Source organism: Vanessa atalanta, chromosome 9 (genome assembly GCF_905147765.1).
Source record: "Vanessa atalanta chromosome 9, ilVanAtal1.2, whole genome shotgun sequence".
NCBI lineage: Eukaryota > Metazoa > Arthropoda > Insecta > Lepidoptera > Nymphalidae > Vanessa > Vanessa atalanta.
The window spans coordinates 10,383,738-10,409,687 of NC_061879.1; the positions used below are offsets into that span (position 1 = coordinate 10,383,738).

The 25,950-nt window shown below is 29.3% G+C and overlaps 6 protein-coding genes across 7 annotated transcripts in view; 3 read left to right on the forward strand and 3 right to left on the reverse strand.

Moving 5' to 3' along the window:
* Window positions 1-3,857, reverse strand: part of LOC125066114 — a 95,106-nt gene extending 91,249 nt beyond the window's left edge. Inside the window, exon 1 of the mRNA XM_047674032.1 lies at window positions 3,525-3,857. Within this exon, the coding sequence (XP_047529988.1) occupies window positions 3,525-3,533 (9 nt within the window). The 5' untranslated portion in view covers window positions 3,534-3,857. The remainder of the gene's footprint in view (window positions 1-3,524) is intronic.
* Window positions 3,858-6,554: 2,697 nt separating this feature from the next.
* Window positions 6,555-10,333, forward strand: LOC125066295 (palmitoyltransferase ZDHHC23-A). Its single transcript, XM_047674328.1, has 6 exons — window positions 6,555-6,977; window positions 7,054-7,263; window positions 7,402-7,479; window positions 7,599-7,775; window positions 8,339-8,442; window positions 9,836-10,333. Exons 1-6 carry the CDS (start codon window positions 6,703-6,705, stop codon window positions 9,874-9,876), a joined length of 885 nt encoding a protein of 294 aa, XP_047530284.1. The 5' UTR covers window positions 6,555-6,702; the 3' UTR covers window positions 9,877-10,333.
* Window positions 10,334-11,013: 680 nt separating this feature from the next.
* On the reverse strand, window positions 11,014-13,840 carry LOC125066435 (serine/threonine-protein kinase 10). The gene is made up of 6 exons (XM_047674504.1): window positions 12,963-13,840; window positions 12,668-12,888; window positions 12,433-12,578; window positions 11,706-12,089; window positions 11,454-11,608; window positions 11,014-11,208 (listed from the first exon to the last, which is right to left on the reverse strand). Exons 1-6 carry the CDS (start codon window positions 13,838-13,840, stop codon window positions 11,067-11,069), a joined length of 1,926 nt encoding a protein of 641 aa, XP_047530460.1. The 3' UTR covers window positions 11,014-11,066.
* A 1,573-nt stretch (window positions 13,841-15,413) lies between these two features.
* Window positions 15,414-16,962, forward strand: LOC125066342 (post-GPI attachment to proteins factor 2-like). Its single transcript, XM_047674392.1, has 3 exons — window positions 15,414-15,901; window positions 16,466-16,684; window positions 16,759-16,962. Exons 1-3 carry the CDS (start codon window positions 15,490-15,492, stop codon window positions 16,884-16,886), a joined length of 759 nt encoding a protein of 252 aa, XP_047530348.1. The 5' UTR covers window positions 15,414-15,489; the 3' UTR covers window positions 16,887-16,962.
* A 291-nt stretch (window positions 16,963-17,253) lies between these two features.
* On the reverse strand, window positions 17,254-19,660 carry LOC125066341 (L-2-hydroxyglutarate dehydrogenase, mitochondrial). Of its 2 annotated transcripts, XM_047674391.1 has the most exons (5): window positions 19,549-19,641; window positions 19,246-19,326; window positions 18,302-19,171; window positions 17,987-18,207; window positions 17,254-17,849 (listed from the first exon to the last, which is right to left on the reverse strand). In XM_047674391.1, exons 2-5 carry the CDS (start codon window positions 19,320-19,322, stop codon window positions 17,689-17,691), a joined length of 1,329 nt encoding a protein of 442 aa, XP_047530347.1. In that variant the 5' UTR covers window positions 19,323-19,326; window positions 19,549-19,641; the 3' UTR covers window positions 17,254-17,688. The 2 variants fall into 2 exon arrangements, with proteins under 2 accessions (XP_047530347.1, XP_047530346.1); XM_047674390.1 differs by having other exon boundaries at window positions 19,246-19,660.
* Window positions 19,661-20,564: 904 nt separating this feature from the next.
* On the forward strand, window positions 20,565-24,989 carry LOC125066227 (glutamic acid-rich protein). The gene is made up of 5 exons (XM_047674225.1): window positions 20,565-20,893; window positions 21,210-21,371; window positions 21,985-22,171; window positions 22,451-22,570; window positions 22,966-24,989. The coding sequence occupies exons 1-5, from the start codon at window positions 20,669-20,671 to the stop codon at window positions 24,888-24,890; spliced, it is 2,619 nt and encodes an 872-aa protein (XP_047530181.1). The 5' UTR covers window positions 20,565-20,668; the 3' UTR covers window positions 24,891-24,989.
* Window positions 24,990-25,950: the final 961 nt, after the last annotated feature.

The window sequence follows — 25,950 nt, forward strand, 5'->3', positions numbered from 1 at the left end:
GCAAGTAGCTGCTTCATACTTGTTTTATGATTCTCAGAATTAATTATGTATTATTTACAGCCTGTATTATAAGAGTAAAAATATTTAACAATATACGAACATAACACTTTATTTTAACAAAATTGATTTTGAATACATATTGATGTGATAGATGTTTTTTTTTAATAAAATTCTTTGAATGCGTATTCGTGAAACGATTTTAACGCAAATAGATTTGATTTCTGACACCCTTATTTCATTTTAATAATTAAAAATTGTTAAGCATAGAGTATGCAGATTATAATGAGTTCCAATGTATTTGTGCGAAATTCCAGTCCTCCTGATTACGGAGTTTTATATTTTCATGTCATTAAAATACCGACCCCAGACACGACTGTGCACGGGTCGGATATTCACTATTATTAAGGATGCGTTCTTATATAAAAATATTCATAAATGATAGCAGGTAGTTGCCAAGTTTGAGGAAAAGTTGGCAGACGACAAACATGAAACATTTAGGAACATTAAAATTATCTATACAAACTCCCCAGTAGTTCTTGAGACTTTTTTTAATGGAAGTCGATAAGGATAAGAAAATTATGCTAATCTATTCTTATGTAATTATAAATATTTTGTAGACTTATGACATTATGGTATTGGTGGCACAATCAATATATTATTAACAATTGTCATGAATAGAGTTCAATGATCCCAAGTGAGTACTGAGGGCTGGATTACCCATTAGCTGTGTACAACTACTCCTAACCGTTGCGGGGTCCCTAGGCAGACCATAAATTGGGAAATAAGATTTTACTAAAATCATTGTTAATGAAATTTCTGAAGCCAAATATTTCTCTTATTAAACTAAGGTAGTAGCACATCTTCGTTATAAAATTTGCGTTGTGTTAGAAAAGGTATATTTTAGGAAGCTAAGGGTAACGGGGCCTAAGATGTGCTCTGCCTTGTGTACTTGTACGGAGTTAAAAGCATGTAGGTACAATATTTACCAATTGAAATAGATCAAATACCACTTGTTCCCAATTCAATAAACAAAAAAATAATAAAAATACATATATATACGGTACTACAGAAATACGCACAACAATTTGTGAAAATGAATATTTAGTATGAACATCAAATTATATGAATTATAAATCTGCAAATATAAAATCGTTAACCCTGTCAAGTATACCCAAAACTTGTAACTCTAGAAATACAGTAATTTGTACATAGGATTATTTTATTACGTAAGTGTTCGTTAAGAAAATATTTTTTTTTTAATTTAAATTTTAAGTGACAAAACTGACGTCTTAATTTTGTATGAATTGTAGCCGAACGAAGTCTCGAATGGCACTTAGTAGTGTCTATATTTCGTTTAATATTATCTTTAGTACGCTCTAACCTACGGGCCTTTCTCTAGAATAGATTACATATACAATATACATAATATTGTGTTAACTCTAAATTAAACATAATACTATAGTTAAACATAAATGACTGTGTTCTAAAAAAATGAATCGTGAACATTTTATTTTAAAGCACCTTCTAGCTATATAATATGGTGATGTTATTGACCCTTACTTAGTTGATTTTTTGCAACAAACTGTGAGATGTATTTGATATTTATAGAGTAAGCGATGAGTAACCAAAGCAAGTGAATGATCTCCATCACAAAGCGAGACTCGTCAGAGCGACTTTTTTTTTTAAATCCAATTACTGCACCTTATGTCATTTTTATTAATAACATAAACCAAATGTTAACGCGTGAAATGTGCATTAATTAAGACTTACTACTAAAAGGAATTAATAAAAAGTAAAGCGTTCTGACGTAACCATTTTCTGACTACATTTTAATTAAACGAACTCACTTTGTTTTACCAATAATTCCTTCAATGTTACTATTTTTTATCGCCTAGGCACTAGACACCTATACATGTTTAAGCCCGTAACCGACTGTCAGAATAGAAATAATTTATCCGTATTAAACATGGCAACATATTTCCTTTTAGTTCAAGCTAAATAAAATCAATAATTCCATTCGTATAAACGTATACTTTGTCCGTTGGCCTAAATTCATAACCTTTTAAAAGGACTGTTTTCAAATAATTACTCAAAACCCCCTTTTCCCTCTAGTTAAGCGTAAAGTTTGTGTGTTCGAGTTTTGAATGCGAAAATAGCGCAAGGGGCCCGAATAGAACCTGCGACTTCCACATCGCTAAGCAGTAGGATATATCTATGGACTATTGAGCTAATACATTGTAAAGTATACGCCCTTCTGAGGTATTTTCATTAAAAAAAAATCGTAAATGTAAGTAAAAAAAAATCTAATTTAAAAAATATAGATACTCTAACGGAAGATCTGTACACCGTCGTCCCTATCGATTGAATATTAAATACCTAACCTAACCTAGACCATTAGGTCTAAACGTATTAAGATTTTGTTTTAAACAAAAAAATAATGGACCCAAAATTTCACAATGATCCTATATGATTTGACTGAAGATTTGTTATTCACCATTTCCTCAAAAAAAATAAGCTAAGCAAGTATAGATGAAATTATCTGTTATGTGTGCATATATATACTTATATACATAACAAATAAGAACCGAAGAAATCCTTGAACGTAACGAGATACCCTAAACAATTACCACAAAAAATCGTTCAGTTGATTGAGAGTTCGCACTTTATCTTTCTTAAATCCCCATCATTAATACAAAAAGAATCTGGTAGATCGTTATTTTTGTTTATTTTTGATTGATAGGACTTTATCATCTGATCGAAATATTTATATCTATTTTGAATACTAACTTTTAACTATTTTATATATTATATGTATTATATATATATCAGCAATTCCTGAACGGTTCATCTAGATAATAAAGGTCGCAATTTGAAATGTCATTGTACCTAGTGAGATACATTTTTTTTTACGTTGAGAGTTTAATGATCTTTTTAAGTCATATACTTATTTTATATTTAGGTTAAGTTTCTTGCTCATTTTACAATATATTCTAATCATTGTATTAATTTAATTTCAATATAAATTAATAATGAATAACTAAGTTATAACGTGTTTTTAATATACTTTAACTTTTTTAAATGAAATGTAGTTCAGAAATAAGAAATTTTTGATCTGCATTAGTTAGTTAAAGAGTAGGTCGGCTGACTGAGGGCTTAACTGCGGTCGTCGTCTTTTGTTTATGCGTTGTGTAATGATATCATACATGAAAAGTATAATACATACATTAATTATACCTCTTCGAACCAAAATTAATACAGTACCATTTTCATTTGCAAATTATTCCAGTGCGTAAATTATTAAGTTATGTGTTTCTATTTTATTTAAACGATTCGCCAAGAAATTACTTAGTCATAGAATTATATAGGTTTCATTTCCAACACGTTAAGCCCCATCAATAGGAATGAGATAAATCATAAAAAAATATAGAGAAATGTCCTTGGTCATGATTTCGGAACTACCTACATACAAGAGCAATCTTCGATTGCGGATTATTGGAGTACACGTTATACGCAGTGACACTTACCTTCGACATATCGATAAGTTTAACGGAAACACCACAAAATAGCCATCATTTCACTTCCTAACTTGTAACATTGTTTATAAATTATTATTGCGATGAGATACTTGATGTCTAACAATGGTAGGCGGCGGAAAATTCGTTTCGCATTTTCGAGACGCCGTTTCGCGGCAGAGGCCCGATCAATACTGGGTTTGTCGTTGCCGGCGAATAAGGTAAAAATTATAGCGATACGTTACGCGTGCGCGCGCAAACTGTTGTTGACTGACGAGCGCATGTGTGTGTCGTTCGGATGGCACGACCGGCAACTCCGCCTGGCTGCAGGCCCGAGCGGCGCGGCGGCGGGTGTTTAGGAACCGAACCGTAGCCGGTCGAGGCCACACCGACAAAAGAACTAATTGTTAGGTAATAAAAGCACATTACATTGCAACCACTATTGCAACTGATGACATTTTATCAACAAACCGTTCCAATTACGGAACTCACGCGGAAGACCGCTTTTCAAATACATATACATATAATGCAAGAATGAATGAAAGATGTCAGCGTTATGGCCAATGATGGCCCATTCAAATAAACGACATCAACCTCATTTTATCGTATTGATGTATTTAATAACACCAATAATTAAAACATTGCTAATGAAAAAAAATACATAAAAGTTTTTTGATTTAGAAAGATCGGCGTTAGTATTTTTCCAAGATAACATTACGCATCAAGCTACGCAACCTCTCCAGACATGGCTCCAGATAAAAAAAAAAATTAATCGCCTGACGATTATTGATTCAAAGATATAAACGCGAATTAATTTGTAGACTCTATAATTATTTATTGGAGGTTGTATATTGTAGAGGTTTGCTTTATTTAATTTTTATGTACATTTTTTTTTCCAAGAATCATCTGTTGTTAAGTCTGATGATAATTTATGTCAATATTTGTTATTATTATTATTATTTTTTAATCATTGTCATAAATTGGTTTACGACTCTTTATTTTATTGATATGTCATTAAAACTAAATGAGATAAAATGAATTATAATAGATAAGTAATTATTAAATTATTCGTTTTTTTATAATTTGTACAGTGCTTAGTAGAAACTAAAGGAGAAAAAAAAGCTCATGTCATTCTCAGGTCAAGGGCGCTAAATAAACTGCGGCATTTCAACCCATTGCCTAACAACAAACGAGTAACTTTACCGTCCATAACCTGTCTATGTTCTCTTAAGACATCGCAACAAAATTGGGATTCAATAAAAATCATTGTCGTGTCTGGCTTTGTGCAATCCTCATAACTTGGAATGTGGGGGTTCTTATAACGGTCGCGAGGCCTAAAACCCTTGTCCGAGGGTTCATCCGCTTCTGATAACTATGGAAGTTGCAGAGTATACTTATGACTTTATCATATGTGTCGCAGTCTTGATACCGAGTGCTTGTGGATTTAATTGGCCCTGTGGCACCAGTAAGACCGATTGGCGGACGAAGCGGTGCCTTAAATATCACAGCTTCGAACCACTCGAGCGAGTCAAGCTATGGTGGTCTCTTAAGAGTGAGGCCTCCAAAATGGAGATCTTCGTGTAGTGAGGCGCATCGACGATGTGGTTATAGCACTGTTGTTTGATTCCAACTGACTTTCGATCCTGGCTACCCGAAATAATATTTTATCCGTAACTGTAACTGAAACCGGTAAAATACTATTCATAATATACTCATATCCAACCTGATAATATATATCCGTAAAATGTCTGATCACAATGTACTTTATCTGGAGACACCACAATACATCTGTTCTGTGTAGTTTGAATGATGCCAGATAAATAAAATTTTAAAGCTTTATGTAATGCAGTCAGTATTTTTGCAGTGATTTTTGTATTAAAATTAATATATTTCTCTCATTCGAGAAATGTACTTGCAAGCTAACATCGCTAGATGCGTATGATACTTTATAACTAAAATTATATTATGCTATTTATTAATGAAGCTAAAAACAAGTATTACAATTGCAATTATAACGATAATGATATATTATGCTTGTTATTAAATCTATATTCTGGTACATATTTTCATATTTTTTTAAAACTAAAATTCTTCCAATAGCAGGAGTAAGGATAAACAACTTTGACCTTGAATTAAAATGACGTCACTGGTGGTGATCTAAAGTAATAGACTATGATATAGTACCTATTCATAATGATTCATGAAAAATTTGCGTTGCTAATGTCAGCAATTTTTTTTTGTTATTTGTATATTGTGTAAAGAATATACAACACATTTTTAATAGAGACACATAAGTATTTGTAGACTGTTTGTTTTTAACATATTTAAAATCTTACTCAATATTATCGTTATTATTATTTTATTTAGTATTATATTTTATTGAATCTTAACATTTTATTTTTTTTAACTATAAATTAATTAATTTGTTAAATTAAATTTATTATTATTCAATAATATCTGCTTATTACACATTATATAGTTTAAATAAAATAAAATAAATAATTATGTTATTTTCAATATCTTATAATGCAATTTTGCTGTAGAATAAACTAAAGATTAAATGTATACATATGTAAAAAGATGTACTAGGTATATCCTAACATGTGTAAAGCTACATTTCATACAAATAATGATGATTATTATTAAAAATCAAGAACTGTTTGTAATGCATACTATAGCAGAACTTTTAGCATTTAGTGTAATACGAAATCTAAGATTCGTTTATTTTTAAACAAATATATTGAATAATTTTTAATTTTAAGCTGTTTTTAGCCTTTCATGGTATATTTAGTTTAAAAATATTTTCTTAAGACAAAATGCATTATAATTATTATAACACAACTCTATTCTCTATTGAGATCGCGCCATGACTTGTGCGATTGCGTGAAATTTTCAAAGATCCAACTTCAGTCTGCCCATCTTAGTTTGCTCTTATTATACCCCCTTGATCTGAAATAATTGGTTGTGGCAACTCGATGGGAATGTCAAGGCTGTATGGTGTAATACGTTTGTCTTTTTTAAAACGAAAACAAAAATATTAGAAATATGAAATGTCATAATGACAAACACAGGTCGAAACATATTTAATAATTTGACCATTCTAATTCTATAAGTGAAACGAAACAATGTTTAATCATGTTTGTTAATTAATCATGTATCGTAACTCGTAATTATGGAAAATTAAAAAGGGATGGTTATCAAAAAGAGTCAGAGGGATTTCGACAAAATAGCCCGACTATCAACACTTGAAATGGTAAACACAACATTGACCATTCAGGATATTCTGCCATACGGTTCCACTAAATCGAACCATAAAAAAGTGGATATGGATGCTGTTTTACCCTTTATTATATTGCCACTTCTGTTGGTATTATCAACAACATCAAAACTCGTAACCATTATAGTTATGATTTTTATTGGTATGGGCGCTCTGTACGTACAATCTCGTCCTCGCCAAAAAAATAGGTATTACCATATGTTCTTTAACAATCATTTGTATAATAAGTATAGAGTATTACTTTATTACTTTAAACCTTTTAAGGTCTCCATTCTTCTACTCTTGGACATTGTCATCAGGAATTTATATGTTTCTAATATTCGAACTTGGAATACTAAGATTACTTGAAATCACACAACTAGAAAATTTTGTATTCTTACTGCTTTTAGCAAGTACATGTTACTTTTTTTACAAAATGAAAGCTGTAGCCGACTTTGAACTTGCTACTGGAACTTCGAAAGGAAAAGAATACAGGTAACTAGCTTACCTAAGATCAAATCTATTATACATATTGATACTAAGCCATCAATACTAAGTGGAATGATACATTTACATATACAATTACAAATAACTATGTCATTAATATTTAACTGTTTTTCTTTATATTTTCAGCCCAGTACTAACATCAGATTCATATTATTGTCAAATATGTCAGATAGAAGTTAATGAAAGGTTTTTCCATTCAATATGGTGAGTATCATTTATTAGTAAATAATCAATTTTTGAAGCTTAACCTGACCTAAAAAGTTGGTAGTTCATTTGCTAGAAATCATAAAGTATAATATTTACATACCTCATATTTCTTTTAGGTGGGACTGTTGTGTCCTTAGGCCAAATTATATTTACTTTGTAGCGGGTCAAGTGTTTGCATTTGCAACTCTTCTATATGGAACTAATCTGGGACTTACAACAGTATGCCAACCATTTATACTTTATGGTACAATACTAATGCCAGAAAATTGTTATGATGTATATTATGAATTTGAGTAAGTTTCTCCATTGTTCCTTTGATTTCAATGTCATGAACTGTCTCTCATCCTGTTAAAAATCAATAAATAAGGCATATTGCATGATACAAGATAAAAAAGAGATACTTATTGATAAATAAGTATACTTTGTTGTAGAGAATTGTGCAAATCTGTCACATATTCTACCACACAGCAAAATTTTGTATTATTGTCTGTTGGTTCGAAGGGTGAGTGAGCCAGTGTATAGGCACAAGGGACATAATGTCTTAATTTCCAAGTAACAGTGGTTAATATTTCTTACAGTGCCATTCCCAATTGGGTGACAATATTATACCATTGGACCATTTCTATCGAATCTGCCTACCTATTTCATAATAATAGTTGTTTTTAATCCTCAAACAGGATACAATGTTTAATTTACATGTTTGATGAAAAAGAGTAACTACCGAGTTTCTTTCTGGTTCTCAGTAGTCTTTTAACATTAATCCTGTAAAATGACCATTTACAAGCGATTGTGAGCCTTATTGAATTAACTATGTTTTGTTTTTGTCGTAACTGATATTTTTTAATATGTTTTTCAGCCTCGCCTTGTGTTTTGTATCCTGCATCTACGGATTGGGCTATCTTTTAATTACTGCCCTAGTATTATTAAGACAAGTATTAATTTACATTCCAAAATATAGTGGTAAGTATATACAATAGACAATTATGTTTTTAATTTTTAGTCATTATATTAATATTGAAGGCTTTTTTTAACAAATAGGTGTATATGCAAATGTGCCATTTTATTTTATTTGCTTTAGTATATAATGCTCACTCATTTCGAAGTCTTTTTTTTTGACATAATTAATAAATTTCATAGGCATAAATTATGCATTCACAGTAAAAATGTTTAAAATAGCTTGACTGTACTGTCATAAAATTAAACCTGCTATTTAGAAATATCTATGTGTTCATACTTATAATAAAAAGTTGAAATGATAACTTTTTTTATTCTTCTCTGACTTTTCAAATGAATTATAATATATTTAAATATTACTAAGAGACATTATATGCTATTTATTTATTTATTTTTATAATTAAAGTTCCTAAAGTGTTGACATTTATTATAAGGCAATGTAGTATAGAATTTAAGGAGAAATTAACTGTCATTCAAAATAAATAAAGGTTTTAATGTACCTAATAAAATGTGTTTTTTCTTTTTTGAATTGTTCTCTTATCAAAGTGACACCTTTTATTTTACTATATTTATAAAACTAGGTATATTAGTAGTTGAAAAAACATAATAAGAATTTAAAAAAAAGCAATTCTTGTTTATACACCTATATGTTAAGAAGTGCTCGATATATGTAAATTAATCACTAACTTTTAACCTATTTATGTCATTATTTGGTGTTAGTACAGTTTTATTAAGCATACACTTCATAAAAGGTATTTGGCATACTTGTACAGCCAGCAATTGACTAACTAGCCTGATTGCTTTTGTTGTTAGGTTGGTTTTCTGGCACTTGAGGCTCTAAGTTCAATAAGTATATTTGTAAATCAATATCATAACACAAAAAATAAAAATAATATTCGACGACCTCTGTGGTCGAGTAGTATGTACACCGGTTTTCATGGGTACGCTACTCCGAGGTCGTCCCGGCCGAGTCAATATAGAAAAAGTTCATTAGTTTTCTATATTTTCTTGGGTCTGGGTGTTTGTGGTACCGTCGTTACTTCTGATTTCCATAACACAAGTGTTTTAGCTACTTACATTGGGATCAGAGTAATGTATGTGATGTTGTCCAATATTTATTTTATTTTTTTTAAATCTGTAGCCAGCTATTGCAACACCCACAGTTTGGGATGTAATAGATCTGTTCTACACTGCGATGAAATTGGTTTAACAAATTAGGTATATTTGTCATCAATGAATAACTACTAATACACTAAACTTATTTATAACATATCCACACAATTAAATGAAACAATATTTGGTGATAATTTGAATGTTAATAAAATTATGATTCATTATCAAAAATTGAGGCACTTTTTGCTATTATATTTTACATATTGAAGAATTTATTTATTTTCAGAACCACAGTGGAGGAAAATCATAAATGTGCTAACAGTGTAATAATTGAATATTACCAAGATTTACACACATTTACATAGCAAAGCTAGGTCGATATTAATATTTATTCTTAGTTAAGTTTTAAAATCAAAATATTATTTATAATGCACCAAGAGTACGATATTTAACATAACACAAATCTGAACACTATCATTCAGTGCGTATATATCTAAAGCACTTTTTATTATAAAAATTGTAGCTCAGGTTTTTTTATGGGATCGATGTAATGTATAATTTATGATCTCAAGAATAAAACAATAGTGCATAAATCCTACAGTTTTTGCAATTTCTTTAGTGAAAATTATTATAACTTTTAAACCTTTAAATAAAAAAATGAAGTATGGTGGTAATCTACAATAACTATTAACAACTTAAACATATTATTTTATCTATTATAATCTCTAAGTGATAAGCAATAATTATGTTAAGTTATAGTTTAATACTTTTGTTTCCAATCAAGAATAAAATATAAAACAAATAAATCTGTTATTTTTAAAGAATTCTATAATTTAATTTTTTGTTACTAGTTTTTGATAATAAACCGTTACTCAAATTACACAAATGCGTATTAATCACTACCCTTCCAAAATCCGAACTAAAAATTCATGCTTAATCAATGATGTTCTAGTAAATTTATATTAATTGAAGAATATATTTAAGAATATCATTGTGCTTAATCTATACTTATATTATAAATGCAAAAGTAACTGTCTGTCTTACGTCCACGACGATACGAACTAAGATATAAATAAATAAAAAAAGTTTATTCTTTATTCGCTGGGATATCCCGTTCGACGCAGTGTACAGAAAGCTACTGAATTTACTCAAGTATGAGAGTTTCTTGTTACGCGCAGAGAACAATTTACATATTTGGTATTTCAAATACCTATGAAGAACCTCCATACATACCCTACTTTAAACCCCCTTATAGGTTAAATTTATAAAAACGATGTCTTGACTGACTTTTACTCAAAAGAAGAAACCTAAATACCGAATTCGAAATTTCCAAATAAGGTATCCCTGTGCAAAATTTCATTCTGTTGGACCAACCAGTTTAGGTTGGGCGTTGTATTTTATGAATTATACGGAAATTAAACTTTACATATGGCGCGATACGAATTCAAAATGCTTCATTTTATTCGCCAAACAAATAGGATGACATCTTATCATTGAAAGAGTGCAATCGTCTTTTGTTAATCTTCTGGAGGAATATAATCCGGGACGACTAACAACACTTTCTCTCTCCATCTCAATTTTCTTGCATCCTGCTCTCTCTTCAAAGCGTTCAGAGCCGGTAAGGTTCGCCAACAAGTAAACGTTTTAAATAAAATATTGCTGAAATGTAACAAATACTTAATGATTCGAAGTTTAATTAAAACGACCATAATTGGTCGTAAAACATTACCAGTTTTAATTCATTTTTGACATAAATTTTGGTATATCTCTTTGTTGGTTACGCATTTTCAAAGAAACTGAACATTTTTCATTCGTCATTTGTAGTTATTGAATCGAATTATTGTAAAAAGAGCTTAAGTACCTTTAACTCTTATAAAACATATTATCATTTATACCATTTATACCTGTTATAGTACGTTACAGCCTTTTTCCATTTTACTTCAAATTCTTTCTTAACAACGTCAATGCCCTGAACGAATTTCCTAAATACTACTTTTGTCACGTACAAATCATAATAATCTTCAGCTACTTGTTTTTTCAATACATACTCATGATGGTTCTGTAACAAGAAAAATGGCATTAGGAGGCGTGATATTAGTATAGATTTCGATATTTTCAACATTTATGAAACATGTACTTTTTTAAACCTTACTTACCTTTTTAAAACCAGTAAAAGCTTTCTTCAATATATTTTTCCTATTGAGGTCATCGGCTTTATAATTTCTATCAAACCACATATCTTCAGTATACCACATCCAATTTAAAAAGACATTCCTCAGCAGCTGAAATCTGTAATGAGCTTTGGCCTTTTCTATGTTCTCGTGTTTAATATCGATCAGTCTTCGTAATGGTCTTATTCCATATTTTATAACCAAATATTTTTCATAGTGTAAATCTGCCATTACTATTAATGCCCTCAACTTTTCGACGTGTTGTTTTTTTCTTATGGTTTCAATTCTTTCTCTCTTCCTTTTGTCTCTAAGTTCTTTGATCCTCTTCATCTTCTCTTCTTTATCAATCTCTAATTTCGCTAGTTCTGCCTAAAAAGTATATAACCAGATTATAAAATGCAGCTTAAAATACAGACGAATCATATAAAATTCGACACACTGAAAAATCTCTTAACGCAATAGACTGCTGCTATTGAAGCACTTAATGTCACCATTTCTTCTTGATATCATTCTCGGCTATAAGCCGAAGCTTATGAAGTTGGTAAAACACTGCCTTGATGATTAAAATCTGATCACTAATGCCAAAAGTATATATAGACTGAGTTATTTTGAAGAGTATAATTCACAATTATAATTTCCTAACAGTATGAACTACCAAAAGTGAAAAACTGTAAACTCTTATCACTTAATTATGGTATCATTTATGTATTACCTGCTGTTTCTGTTTAATACGTTCCTCTTCTATTTGTTTTCTTCTCTCTCGTATCATTGCGTGTTTCTCTTCTCTTTCTCGTGCTCTTCTTTCCATTCTTTGTAGAAACTGAGGTACTTTTAAACAATGCAGCACCAATGCGGGTTCTGTAATAATTTACAATTGCTATGACCACTATATACTGTGAATTTAAAAAATAAACTGTTGGATTTTATTTATGTATTTTTGATTAAACCTTCAAATTCTTTTATTTTTAGTTCATTCGTTAAACACTTTATTTTTGGTTTCAAGTGCTTGTCAATCTCGAAGTAAGTTTTACGAATATCTTCTCGCATTTCGTCAACTGAATTTCGTGAACATTCGACAATTTTGTTATATTTGAGTTGTTCTATAACTTTATTCTGCTCTTCTAATTTACTTTTTTGTAGCGCAATTATGTGTTTTTGAACCTTGTACCTGTCAAATGTGTGTATTAATTATTATTTTATAATATATATGAGATTTTTTTATTTAAGTATATTTTGTTATACCTTTGCTGATAGGTGTTATAATCTCGAACGCTAAACTTCGACTTTGCAGCAGATTCCATTTCGTTAATTGCATTATTTTTCTTCCTTGAAAGTTTATCGAAAAAATTATTGAGTGTTTCCTGTCTCTGTTTTAGAGCCAAATTTTCTTTCCTATTTGAAACGTATAATTGCCATTTCCTTATATATTTCTTTGAAATATATTTTTCGTGATAACTCAATTTTTTTCTAACAGAAGATACATGTAAAAACTTTACTAAATCTTGTGATTGGAAATTATATGGTGACTCTAATTGATTGGAAGTTTTATCATGTGTGACATATTTACTGGAATCTTCTTCTAAGATTTTTTTCTGTCCTAGAAAATCATCAGACTCAGCATTATCATCCATATCTGAATTGATGGCCATCATTATCAACAAGGATTGTAGGTCACGTTTAACTTCATTTAATGGTGGCGCTGAATTATTATTATTCATTACATTTTTCTGTTCGATATTCTTCACGATACAATCATTTGTCGAGTTATTCAAAACATCGTTTATTTCTAGGTCATTTTCGATACAAACCGTTTTTATTAGATTTTTATTACTGTTTACATCCAAACTATGTGAGTTAATACTTCTTAATTTACGAGTGTAAATCGTATTTTCCTGTAATTTAGGTTTCTCCTTTACCCCTAATTTAAAGTCAACGTCGTTTTCTATCGCTAAATTTACTTTAGAATCCGATGACTGTTTTAAGAATAATGCTATTTCATCGTCTATCAGTTGGTTGTCTTCGCTAGTCGGCGGGAAATAATTATGTTTCTTTTGTGATAGAGATTGTATTTTACTAAATTTTTCAACACTTTTTATCGTGGATTCATTTTGTAAATTCATATTTTCGAAATATGCACGTAGATTAACTATTTCCTTTTTTATTTTATGACAGCCTTTAGACTTTTTAATACATTTCCTTAAAAAAAAAAACAATAGATTTAAAGAGACATCACATCCCAATTTATTATATAAAAATGCAAAATAATGCTAGATATAAATTCGCGGCTATGCATGTACTTGGATGATAATTGAATTTAATTTTATATGACCACTAATATTAATGATGTGCCAAAAGAAAAGACACAATTGTTTTCATAGCATATTTATGAGAAAATTTAGAGGGGTATTTTAAAATATGTAGACTGAATCACAAATCACAATTCAAATTTAGAATCTATAACATCGATGAACATTCAAGAGAAAACAATTTTTGTTTTGTAAAATATTTTTATCATACTTGTTATCCTAATTCGGAAAGCGATAATCCTTTCCCTTTATTTGGGTTAAGACAAACTACTAATGATATTTAAAAAAAAAAATAGTAAAATCTTGTGCTTTTACTTTCACACTAAAAAAATATATAATTGTAAATAATCACAGAAATAAATTTACGAATATAAAAACTAATATAACAAATTCTCCTTTATTAGAAAAAAAAAAATTAAAATTACGCACTTTGAGTTATATCTTAAGCCACCATGGTTATGGGTATCCCGCGCCTGGCGACAAAATGAAATTTATATATAGGTACATTTTTCGTATGAAATAATAGTCCATTGTTTTCCAAAAAAAATCAAAATTGTTAGTTTATAAAATAGCGTACCATGGCTCGCCTCAATTGCATGCGTAGAAATATATCTTGTGGACTAAAATCAGGAGAATGTTTTTGTAAATCTTTTTCTTCGAAAATGTTTTTTCTCAAAATTTCTTCCATTATATAGTTTCTAAAAATATTTTAAATCAACTACCACATTTTACTGAGTATTTGTTACTCAGTTACTACAAAAAACTTAATGCTTCTCCCGTACCTCAAACAATTTAATAACACACCATAGAAACAGTTAAATCGATAAAAGTATGTTTAAAATTTTTATTTACACCTCAAAGAAAACTTTTTTTTACGAAAAAACGAAAGTTTAAATGTCTTTAGTCAATTTTAAAATATATGTTTTTTTTGTACAAACAAATATTTTTTTAAAGATTATAATGACGATGGTCTTAAGATCGTATATTATGTAACTGTTATAAAAAAATTAAATAGCGTTCAATAAATTATCATAATTTGGTGATAAAAGTAAAAATTTTATGGTTCTTCTTATGATTTAATGTTAGTTTTAGTAAAATAATATTATTTTACAGTAATATTCCTAATAACTTTTTACATGTATAATTTCTAATCACAAATAAACAAATAGAATATAAATATTTAACCAACTAATAGCTATATTACTATATAGCCTTACTAATAATCTTTAAGATATATAGATACTCGTTTAGAGTATTCGTTTTGCTTATTAAAATAATTATAGATCTCGATATCACTTTATAATCTAAAACGAATTACTAAACATTAAATACAATATCAAAACATGACATTGACACTGGCAACTATATATTTATGACAAAATACAAATGCCAATTTGAAACGAATTTAACTTCCTAAGTTAAGTTATGAAAATCTCTAAACTATAAAAAATAGACATAAGTAAATGTATCTACCTCTGCATAATGCTTCCAACAGAAAATATTTCATTAAAATTCCCATTAAAAAATTGGGTTTGTGTACAGTTTCGCTGCCACTATTTGCGTTCATAACTTGTGTTTTTATTACACTGTATAAAGATTTTGAAATTGCAAATAATACGCATTGTAATGTGCCAAATGTGTTCCCATCCATATCAGCATCTATAGGAAGTTATGAACCACAACGCACAATATGGAGACTCGCTATATATGTTCACGCACCACTAAGGTTTTTCATAATTTATTTAAGATGGGATTATTATAGAAAAACGATTAGCCAAAATTGTATATTTGTAGTAAAATTAGCAGTATTTTTAAATATTATTGAAAATTTATCATTAATAGGCTTGACTCATTGGACTTCCTCACAATATTACCGTAAGTCTATTATACTTTTTTGCCATTATTATATGTGGGCAACTATAGACTAGTAGTAGTATTTAAAATATCAATTTATTTTTCGCTTTACATTATTTATATCAACTTTTGTGTAACTAGATTGCTTACTACTTAGTTGTTCATTTACTTTAGATTTTTAAATACCAGTTTTCATTGTATATGTTTTAAAGTTAAGAGGTTTTATTGATTAGGCCATGTTGGGTAATTTTATTATTAAAAAAAATTAGTTATGACATCCCTAACTATTCTCAAGTGGTTATCTATACATATATACTAAAAAAATATATATTATCAGAGGCTATTAGGGTAAAGGCATGAGGCCTAATCGAAACCTATAGTAGTTTCACCTCAATGTCCTGTTACATAATTATTTTTGACTAATTTTTTGTGCTTCAAATTCACTTTCATATAACATATACATTTGCATAGTTTTTAATATCAATGAATCAAAAAAAAATTGTAATACACATTTATTTTGTAAAAACATTTCATTTTTTCTGCCAAAGATAGAAAATAAGATATCTAACTACTATTTTTTTCCAGCGTTTCATGAAGCATGTTTTAAAACTTTTATTGGTACTTCAATATTTTACATGTTATTTACATGCATGATGTTAACAAAATATAGGCGGCGGGCAACACAGACAGATCTAGAAATTTACTCAATGAAATTAAAATGGAGAGCTTTTTTCGTAAATGTCGCTTCATTTGCATTTGCAGCTTATTTTTTCTTAAGACACAATCGTCTTTGTGAACCCTATGGTAAGTTTGATTATTGATACAAACTCATATAAAAAATGTTACCTTTTTTTAATACTATTTCTTTTTTTTTGCAGTTTATTCAATGTTTGGATTTTCAGAATATATTGTTGTAATAAGCAACATTATGTTCCACATGACAACAGTATATGATCTCCGATCTCAGTACATTTACTTTACTAGAAAAGGCTTTGTAATTGACTGACTTAGGATTGTAAATAATATTTATTTAATACAAGAAGTGCTAATTGAAAATGACATAAATCAAAGACTACCAAGTATAACATGATATTTTTATTTAATATGGTGCTTGATGCTTTAATATGTATTTATGTATATATGAATATGCAAAACCTTCTGAAATAGACTATAGTATTGTATGGATACAAATATATATATATTATTAAATAGAGCCCCTTCACAGTAATAATAAATCTCAACTTATAAATAGAACAAAATAGTCAATAAATTATTATTAGTGCATCCATTAAAAATGTACTTATTAACACCTACTCCTATACTGCATCTTGTACTTTGTTTCTTTATTATCATTTTCTATTTATAAAAATTCAAATGTACTTAACATCTTAAAAAATCTCAGTATAAATATTTATTATTGTGCCAGTGCAGAGTTATGTTTTAGTAAAGCATATTATGCAATTTAACACAAGTCATTCCATTACAATATGGTATAAAATTGTATAAAAATAGTTCTTTATCACAGTATAAAAAGCACAGATAAATAATAAAATTGTATACAACAGATAAAGCAAACATATAACAGAAATTTAATGGAAACCTTACATGGAATTTGTTAAAATAATTTATCATAAAGTAATCATAGTCTTAAGTATTATTTAACTTGTTAAGACCACTTAAATAAATAACTCTGTGAAATTCAAAAACACCAGCCACCAGTCTGGCAGATTGTAACATTTTAACAGGATTGTTAAACATAACAGTAATTTGTTTGTGGTAAAACATCAACAAGCCACATTAATAACTAATTATAGTTTAAATTCATCTTTTATCTTGTCAGCTATCATTTTGGCAATGGCCAAGGAAGATGTTGCACCTGGTGATGGGGCATTTCGACAGTGTAAAACTCTGCTGCCTATAGCGCCAGATCCGGGCTTGGAGTCAAAAACAAAATCTTCTATTAAAGTACCTAAAACATAAATACTTATAAAACATATATTGCACATATAGACATTCATAAAAACCCATTTGTGCACCAAGGATTTTTCCTTATTGAATGAATATTAAAATAATATTATGGAAAAAGATTATGTAATGTTGACTCACCATCTTTTCCCATGGCTTGAGCTCTTACACCAGCAGGTCCTCTCTCTACATCACTTGTTGTTATGCCTTGAATATATTTCTGGACTTGCATAACTTGTAATGGCATCAAAACTGATCTAGTCATTTCTTTCAGTCCAAAACCAGCATATTTAAGGGCCATTTTGCGGAATCCGGAAAATTTTAGTATTTGTTTAAGCTCTTCCTTATTCACATCACCCCATCTATGAAATAAATATAATAAATATTTAAGTAAAGTTCATATTCATTATATATCTCTGTAAAATGTTTAATATTAATTTATTTGATTTAACTTACTTATAACCTTCTTTACAAAATGCTAAGATTGCATTAGGACCTACAATAACTCGACCATCTATTCTTGGTGTTAAATGAACACCCAAAAATGGAAATCTGGAGTCCGGAACGGGATATATATTAGTCTTGGTAAGATGACTTTTCTGAGGAACTAAATATAAATATTCACCTCTAAAAGGTATAATTTTTGGTTCTTCAGGGCATCCAGTTAACACTGCAACAGTATCAGATTGCAAACCACAGCATGTCAGTACATACTTTGCGTGTATTGTATTTTGTTTGGAATCAGTTATTGTTACGGGATAGTCAGAACTTTCAGACTCTATAAATTTTTTAACTTCAAAATTTAAATATGTTTTGCCACCAGAGCGGACAAAATCACGAACATAAGAATTGGTTACTTCTCCCCAATCAACAATACCGGTATGAGGTGACCATAATGCTTGAATACCATTACAATGTGGTTCTAATTCCTTGATTTCTTTTGAATCTAATAATCTGATATCTTTCACTCCATTCTTAAGACCACGTTCATATAAATCTAGGAGACGGGAAACTTCAGATCTTTCAGTAGCAACAATCAATTTACCACATTTAGAATACTTAATGCCCTTTTCGTCTAAATATTTATATGACAGGTTAAGACCTTCAACACATAACTTTGCTTTCAACGAGCCAGGTTTATAGTAGATTCCAGCATGTATTACTCCACTATTATTACCACTTTGATGAAATGCGAATCGATTTTCTTTTTCAATGAGAGCAATATTCAATGTGGGATGCCTAATTAATAGTTCTCTGGCAGACGCAGAGCCCACTATACCCCCTCCAATAATAGCAATATCAAAATTTTGCTTATCTTTACTGTATCTGAAAAATACATATATCCTTGAGATGTAAAGAATATTTCAGTGCAATAAATTATTTAAACAAATATGACTTACCTTCGGTAATTATTTAGTGCTGGTGTTAATCGGTAACTTTTGCCAAGTACCGAATATGATTTAGTTATAATCGACATTATGCTATAAAAATAAATATTGTAATAACGATTAAATCGAGTAATGAATTTTACTTAATTGATTTGTATGTTTTGCCACAGAATTTCACAATTATACAATTCATTCATACATCATTACTAACATTTATTTAAGTCACTTTAGTTAATCAATAGAATGTTTCCGCCTTGCCTAGAGGATAAACTGTATTCGGTATCGGTAATTATACAATATAGTCAATATACCTACTTAATTATATAAAACCCAACATAATGTTAAGTTAATATGATTAAACGTCATAGTAATAAATAGGTAACTAAACGAGTGACTGTTTGTTTTTGTAAAATGTTTATCTGTCGTTGTTGACATCAACGTCAGATAAAGAAATACTACTTAGTACTTTTAACTTTAATATTATTACGTGAACGCAGTGTTGCCAGACCTCTGGAATTGTGTTCGTACGGTAAGTAAATAAAAAGTAGTATTCTGAAACAGTGAGTATTCCTACTCTATTAAAAACGTCCCGAAGGAAGTCTCCAGCTCTGTTCTCTTCTGTAAAATAAAAACTTATTTAATATCCGTAGCACCCCAAAGTAATATTATGCCTTATGACATAATACTATGAAAATAACTAATATTGATAACGAGCGATATCAATATCAATTAGCTGTCTAACTTTTCTAACCGCGTATGCTGCGGAGCTGAGTCTTCCTGTCAGAGACAATAAATGAGGACTCTATTGAAGAATCCAATGCTATTCCCAAAATCACCATACTATTGGTTTTATCAAGATAGTTACTATTTAATGATATATTATAATTTTGCTTTCTAACGAAATATGTTTACACATTTCGTTTTTGCAGCAATCAAAACTATATTATTTACCGTGAAACAATCATGTATCTGTTATAATGTCATGTTTACATCGTTGTAGAAAGTTTTTCTCTTGTCGACCTAAAAAAGTAGTCAGCGAATAAACACTATAATTATCACAAATACCTTTAACATAGAAAGGAAGATCATTGCATTATGTTTTTTTTGGGCTATGTATTCAATTTGAAATGCGCTACGCATTAGGACTTAGACACAAATTTATAAGATTTTAATGGATTCTATCTAAATTTTACTTATTATATTAGTTATTGTGATATAACCTTAATGAGAAACACCTACTCGAGACGAATGTTTATTTCTGTTTTCTGGCGTAACGTACGTATGTCAATTTAATTGATCTGAAAACTTTTCTTGTTTGACAAGTGACAACTGACATATGTCATTATTCCTGAATTTATCAATTTAAGTTGTTACTGTTTGTACTTGTGTGATTTACTGCAATATACATCTGAAAGAAATTATTTTAATAATTATAATGCATCGAATTAAACACCATAAAATAAAGCAAGAGATGCCGGAAACGTCCTCAACTCGGACAAAAGACAACGAAGAACATGACCTGGCATATTATATTCACGATAGAGTCGAGTTGATGCATCAGGTATTTTCTATTATAAAACCAAAGGAATTAAAGGCAATGGCACCTGAATGTGTGCAAGACATATCAATAGATGATTTACAGGAGTTGTGTACAGAGGAAGTAAGTCGTGAGATTAATACATTAAAAACACTAGACTGAAAAAATTACAATTTTTTATTTTTGAATTCCCTGTTACTTTTTATTAGGTACAGTAAATACTTGTAAGGTCATGAGGTTTTAGAAGATTTTAATATTTTTTAACTTGAATATAGAATAATTTATTTATTTATAACTTTGGAAGAATATTAGTTCTATAACACAATAAATTAAATGAAGACTACAAATACTTATACCAATCAAGTTTTCAATAATAAACAATAAATTATAAGTAATCTACATTAATTGTGATATGTTTTAATAGTCCAGTTCATTTTAGCTTTTAGGTATTAGCTCAAAACGTCTGTGTGCCATATTAGATGGAGCAGACCCACCTACGGATACAGAGTCTTCAAGTTCAGAGCCATTGGAGACCATCTCTCTTGATAGTATATCGTCTGACGAAGAGATACTGAGCCAGCCCTGTGCTAAAACTAAAAAGGTTAGAAAAACAGTCAAATTCTTTATAATATGTTCGTGTGGTGATCTGTTACTTCACGCTCCATTAGGTAAATCTATCAGTTTTCACCTCTGGAGTGCATCTACAGGTAAGCATTAACTTTGGTCAGAAAAGCTATATTTCATAAAACATTAGTACAGTCACATCTATGATCACTGAACTGTGCCTGAGATGTTGAAACACATCTGGTTAGTCACAATGTCATTGACCTCTGAAAGGTGGCAACCTCAGCATGTTGCTGTAACGGTAGTTTATAATATTATATAGTATGGTGTATGCACTATTATGCAGTAATATAAAATGTCTGAAGAAAAATTATTCAATATAATAGTAGTAAAATTTATTTGTTACTTGAATTCAATACATTGTAAGTTTCCTTGTTTTATGTGTATAATATAAATTATAATTAAATTATGTTTACATTAGTTCTATGAATGGCTAATAATATATATTTTTTAAACTGTTATTTTTACAACTCCATCAATGTCGGCGAATGTTGTAACTATTTTATTTATTTAATTAAAAGTAATAAATATTATTATTATTCAGTTTTAAAATGAAATCATTTTGGTTATATGTTAATGTATTATTGTAGCATAAACATAGAAAGCACAAGTCGAAAGGCAAGCATAAACGAAAGAACAGTGACAGCAGTAACAAGGACCAAGAAATTGAAGAAAGATCTAAAGCATCAAGAGCCGGTCTAACTGTGTTGGAGCTTCTTGAATTACAAGCCAGGGCTAGAGCTATAAGAGCACAACTACAACAAGACAATACCAATAGTAAGTTGTGATATAATTTTTAATTGATATAATCAATATAAAATATCTTTTGACCTGACTGAATCTCAAAGACTAGAAAACTGTGCGGGAAATATAATAGTAACATTGTTTGTATGGAAACAGGTGTAATTGTATAAATAAAAGTGGATTTTTACTTATGATGATAACCTCAACTATAAACATGACTCATAGTGCAATTTATTTTTTCAAACGATTACTTACGTTGATCCAAACTTGTTAGCAACATTAATTATATCTTTTGTTTTTTAATATTCACAGAACAAGAGACTGCACCAGAGAAACATGATTCATCAGATGAAGTTGAGATAAAAGAGGAACCACCAGAAGTTGTGGAAATTAGTAGTGAGGATGAAAAACCGAAGGCAGAAAGTCTAACTGGTAAAAAAACTTTTTATGAATGTCAAAATACAATAATAAACATCATGTAAAGATATTCTTGTGCCCAAGTACTTTGACTAGGGCGATATTTCTATCTAGTTTTCTAGATATCACACTCTTAATCATGTAATCTTTTAATTAAACAAGTTGAGTATAGTTATAAGTTTTATATGACAGAATACTACAATTAGACATTAGTTTCTTTCCCAGTTTAGCTTCTAACCATATCTAAAGGGAAATAAGAATTTATTTCCCTTTTTACAACAATACTTAGTGTTCTTTAGCAGTAGAACAAGAAGTGAAAATTGTGTAGTATATATTCAGACAGTTTCCACAAAGCTGTAAGTAAATCTAATTGTCTGTAAAAATATATTTATATATATTATTTATTTCAGCTAAACCTTCATCACCGAGCATAAATACTACATGCCCAATCGAAAATTCAGCTAGTGTGAAAAAAATAAACAATTTAGTAATAACAGTACCACAGACAAAACCTTCACGGAAAATCAAATTGAATAGGAATAAATTAGTACATATTTCTACGAACAGCAATATAGTAGACAAGGATAAAGAAAAGAATTATACTAATAATGTCTGTAATCAAGCAACTATTCCTAAGGCTCCTGTTGAAGCATTATCTGTACAAATTTCTAACGAAGAAGAACCTAAGCCAGAACAAAGTAAAATTCAAGGTAAAGTTAAGAAGAAGCAAAAGAAGAAATCGAAAAAAAATGAGAAAGATGGAAGCGACCATGATGAAATAATGTTACAACTTTCGGACACAGAAAAAATGGATCTACTTGAAAACTTCAATAGGGAGGACTATGATAATTTCACTAGTTCTAGTTCAAAAGATTCTGAAAGTAGTTCTGAAAATGAATCTGTAAAAGACATTCCGAATAAAAATAAAGAAATTGATAAGAATAATACGGACAACACAAAAACTACTGAAACACTTTTAGATACTACAAAAACGTCAGAAAATATTAACATATTAGATGACACTAGTATCAAAGAAATAAACCATTCAATAGAGATCCAAGAAAAACAATTGCAAACTAATGATGTTACGAAAAACATTGAACAAGAAGACTGTAGTCCTCAAAAAAACAATGCTGATAATATTAATGAAAATGTCATAATTTTGTCTAATAAAGATAACCTAACAAACGATTATAATTCAGAAGAAACCACCAAAGTTATTAAAAATGGCGATATAGATAAGGCAATACCTCAGCAAAACGAAGAAAATATAAATTTAGCCAATGCTCAAGAAAATAATAATGAAGAACAACTCGAAGAAGGCGAAATACTGAGCAAGACAGAAGATGTAAACGAAAAATTATCTGATGGTGAAATTTCCGATAAAAATTGTTCAAAAATGGTTCCGCACGATGGATCCAGTAAAGTAGTTTATATATCAGATGAAGAAACTGCCAATGATACCAAAACTATTAAAAACAAAAAGAAAGAAAAGAAATCGAAGAAGCAAAAAAAGTCAAAGAAAAAGGATTTTCGTGAAAGCGGCGATCAGAACTTCTTTGAAAATAATAAATCTAAAATTAAAAATTTAGAACCAGAAAAAATAAACGTTGACAAAGAAGGCACAGAAACGAAAGTTGAGGAAAAATCTGTTAACGTACTTACAATAGACGACGATGATGATGTTGATGATATATTTGAAATTTTGGAACTATCCGATGATTCGGAAATAGAAGGAGATTCCGTATTATCAAAGGAGCCAACAACTGCAGAAATAGCGGCACTTTCTGCTAAAATTGACGAAATACACAACGAAGACATTGTCACTAAGAAAAAAGAGACAAGTGAGTCAATAGAAGGACTTAATGAAGAAGAAAACATATCGTGGCGAGATAGATACTTAGATAGTAAGAAAGTAAAAAGGGTGTTAACAACATCTAACATCCTGAATGCTCTAAGGAAGAAAAATAAGGATATTAAGAAAATGTTAGAAGCAACTAAAAATATTACCGAAGATATAAGCCCTAAAGTATGTGAATCGGATGTTGTCGTTGAAGGCTCTATTGAACATTTCAATACGTTAGAAGCGTCTACCAAGTATGTAGATCCAATAGTGACGGATAAAGAGGAAAAGGAGCAAGTTGAAGGAAATAATGACAATAAAGTAGTAAGTAAAGAAATGGAAAAAAATGCTAAACTCCTTTTGAAAATGTATAAAAAGTTACTAAAGTATAATGATATAAACAAGCAGAAAGATCCCAATAAAAAGAAGAAGAAGAAACAAAAGAAGAATAAAGATAAGGAAAAAGTGAAGTCTATAGGTGTTGTCGCATGATGTACGGAGATAATTGTTTAGTATTTTAAAGATATAAAATAAAAATAACAATTAATTATTTATAAATTATCTTAATTATTATACTTCAGATTGTGAAATAAATACCACCCTATTTTTTTGTTATACATTGTTGTAGATTTTTTTTTATTATTGATTTGATTAACGCAAAAATGTTATTATTGCCGTGAAATTATTTATATAAGAAGTTGGGACAAATTTCAATCGATTGCGTTTGATTTTTTTTTTTAATTAAAAGTACCTAATATTACCCATTTTTTAATTTATTATGTACATGTACATATGCTTGTTTGAAAATAATCTATACTAATAAATGAGATGTTTTTTTTAAATGCAATACTGAAAGATGAAAAATCTATAGAACTATTCACCTACGGAGGGGCGCCCCCATCAACCTAAATTATATCAACGACGTCAGACGTGCTTTAGTATGAGTGTGACGCTTGTGTTTGTAAGATGTCTTGATGTGCGTAATGCGACAAATGTTGAGCAAAAAATGCTAATTTTATTATATTTGCACAATTACAGCCGATTGGAATGAATATATGTATAAAAATATTATGGTAATCTCGTATTATGAGATTTAAGCTATTGTAATTTCAGTAGTTTTAAGATGACAAAATAAAATCACGTTTTATATTTATCTCTCTAACAATGATATTTTTCAATAACCTCCAAACGTCTCATTATTTCTCGAAACAGATCAATCTTTTTAAAAAAAGAAGTATGTATATGTATATGTGTCAGTCTTAAATAGTGTGCCAAATAAAATAGTATTCATTAAACTTTAACAAATTATAAAACAAGTAATTATAACAAAATTGTTATATGTACATAATAATGTAAAAGAATCGGGAGAAATAAATAACTCCAAAATGTTGTCATACTATATTTTGAGTTATCTGTTACATTTCTATGATTGCTGTATAATACAAGCGACTTCTACGATTTTTTATCAAAGTGATTTGTTTGGATTCTATTTACAAAAGCGCAGAAGATTCTTCGAAAAGCAATCATATAAAATATTATGCAGTAAATATAC

Bases quoted from the DNA above. Each gene is read 5' to 3' on its own strand.
- LOC125066295 (XM_047674328.1), top strand. From the start codon at position 6,703: ATGGTTATCAAAAAGAGTCAGAGGGATTTCGACAAAATAGCCCGACTA. The intron at 7,264-7,401 runs GTAACTAGCTTA...TTATATTTTCAG, and splicing joins TCGAAAGGAAAAGAATACAG to CCCAGTACTAACATCAGATT. The intron at 7,480-7,598 runs GTGAGTATCATT...TATTTCTTTTAG, and splicing joins AGGTTTTTCCATTCAATATG to GTGGGACTGTTGTGTCCTTA.
- LOC125066435 (XM_047674504.1), bottom strand. From the start codon at position 13,840: ATGAATTTACAAAATGAATCCACGATAAAAAGTGTTGAAAAATTTAGT. The intron at 12,889-12,962 runs GTATAACAAAAT...CACATTTGACAG, and splicing joins TATAACACCTATCAGCAAAG to GTACAAGGTTCAAAAACACA. The intron at 11,609-11,705 runs GTAAGTAAGGTT...TTCTTGTTACAG, and splicing joins CTTTTACTGGTTTTAAAAAG to AACCATCATGAGTATGTATT.
- LOC125066342 (XM_047674392.1), top strand. From the start codon at position 15,490: ATGTATCTACCTCTGCATAATGCTTCCAACAGAAAATATTTCATTAAA. The intron at 15,902-16,465 runs GTAAGTCTATTA...ATTTTTTTCCAG, and splicing joins GACTTCCTCACAATATTACC to CGTTTCATGAAGCATGTTTT. The intron at 16,685-16,758 runs GTAAGTTTGATT...TTTTTTTTGCAG, and splicing joins TCGTCTTTGTGAACCCTATG to TTTATTCAATGTTTGGATTT.
- LOC125066341 (XM_047674390.1), bottom strand. From the start codon at position 19,322: ATGTCGATTATAACTAAATCATATTCGGTACTTGGCAAAAGTTACCGA. The intron at 19,172-19,245 runs GTAAGTCATATT...TGTATTTTTCAG, and splicing joins GCACTAAATAATTACCGAAG to ATACAGTAAAGATAAGCAAA. The intron at 18,208-18,301 runs GTAAGTTAAATC...TTTATTTCATAG, and splicing joins TTTTGTAAAGAAGGTTATAA to ATGGGGTGATGTGAATAAGG.
- LOC125066227 (XM_047674225.1), top strand. From the start codon at position 20,669: ATGCATCGAATTAAACACCATAAAATAAAGCAAGAGATGCCGGAAACG. The intron at 20,894-21,209 runs GTAAGTCGTGAG...AGTTCATTTTAG, and splicing joins AGGAGTTGTGTACAGAGGAA to CTTTTAGGTATTAGCTCAAA. The intron at 22,571-22,965 runs GTAAAAAAACTT...TATTTATTTCAG, and splicing joins GAAGGCAGAAAGTCTAACTG to CTAAACCTTCATCACCGAGC.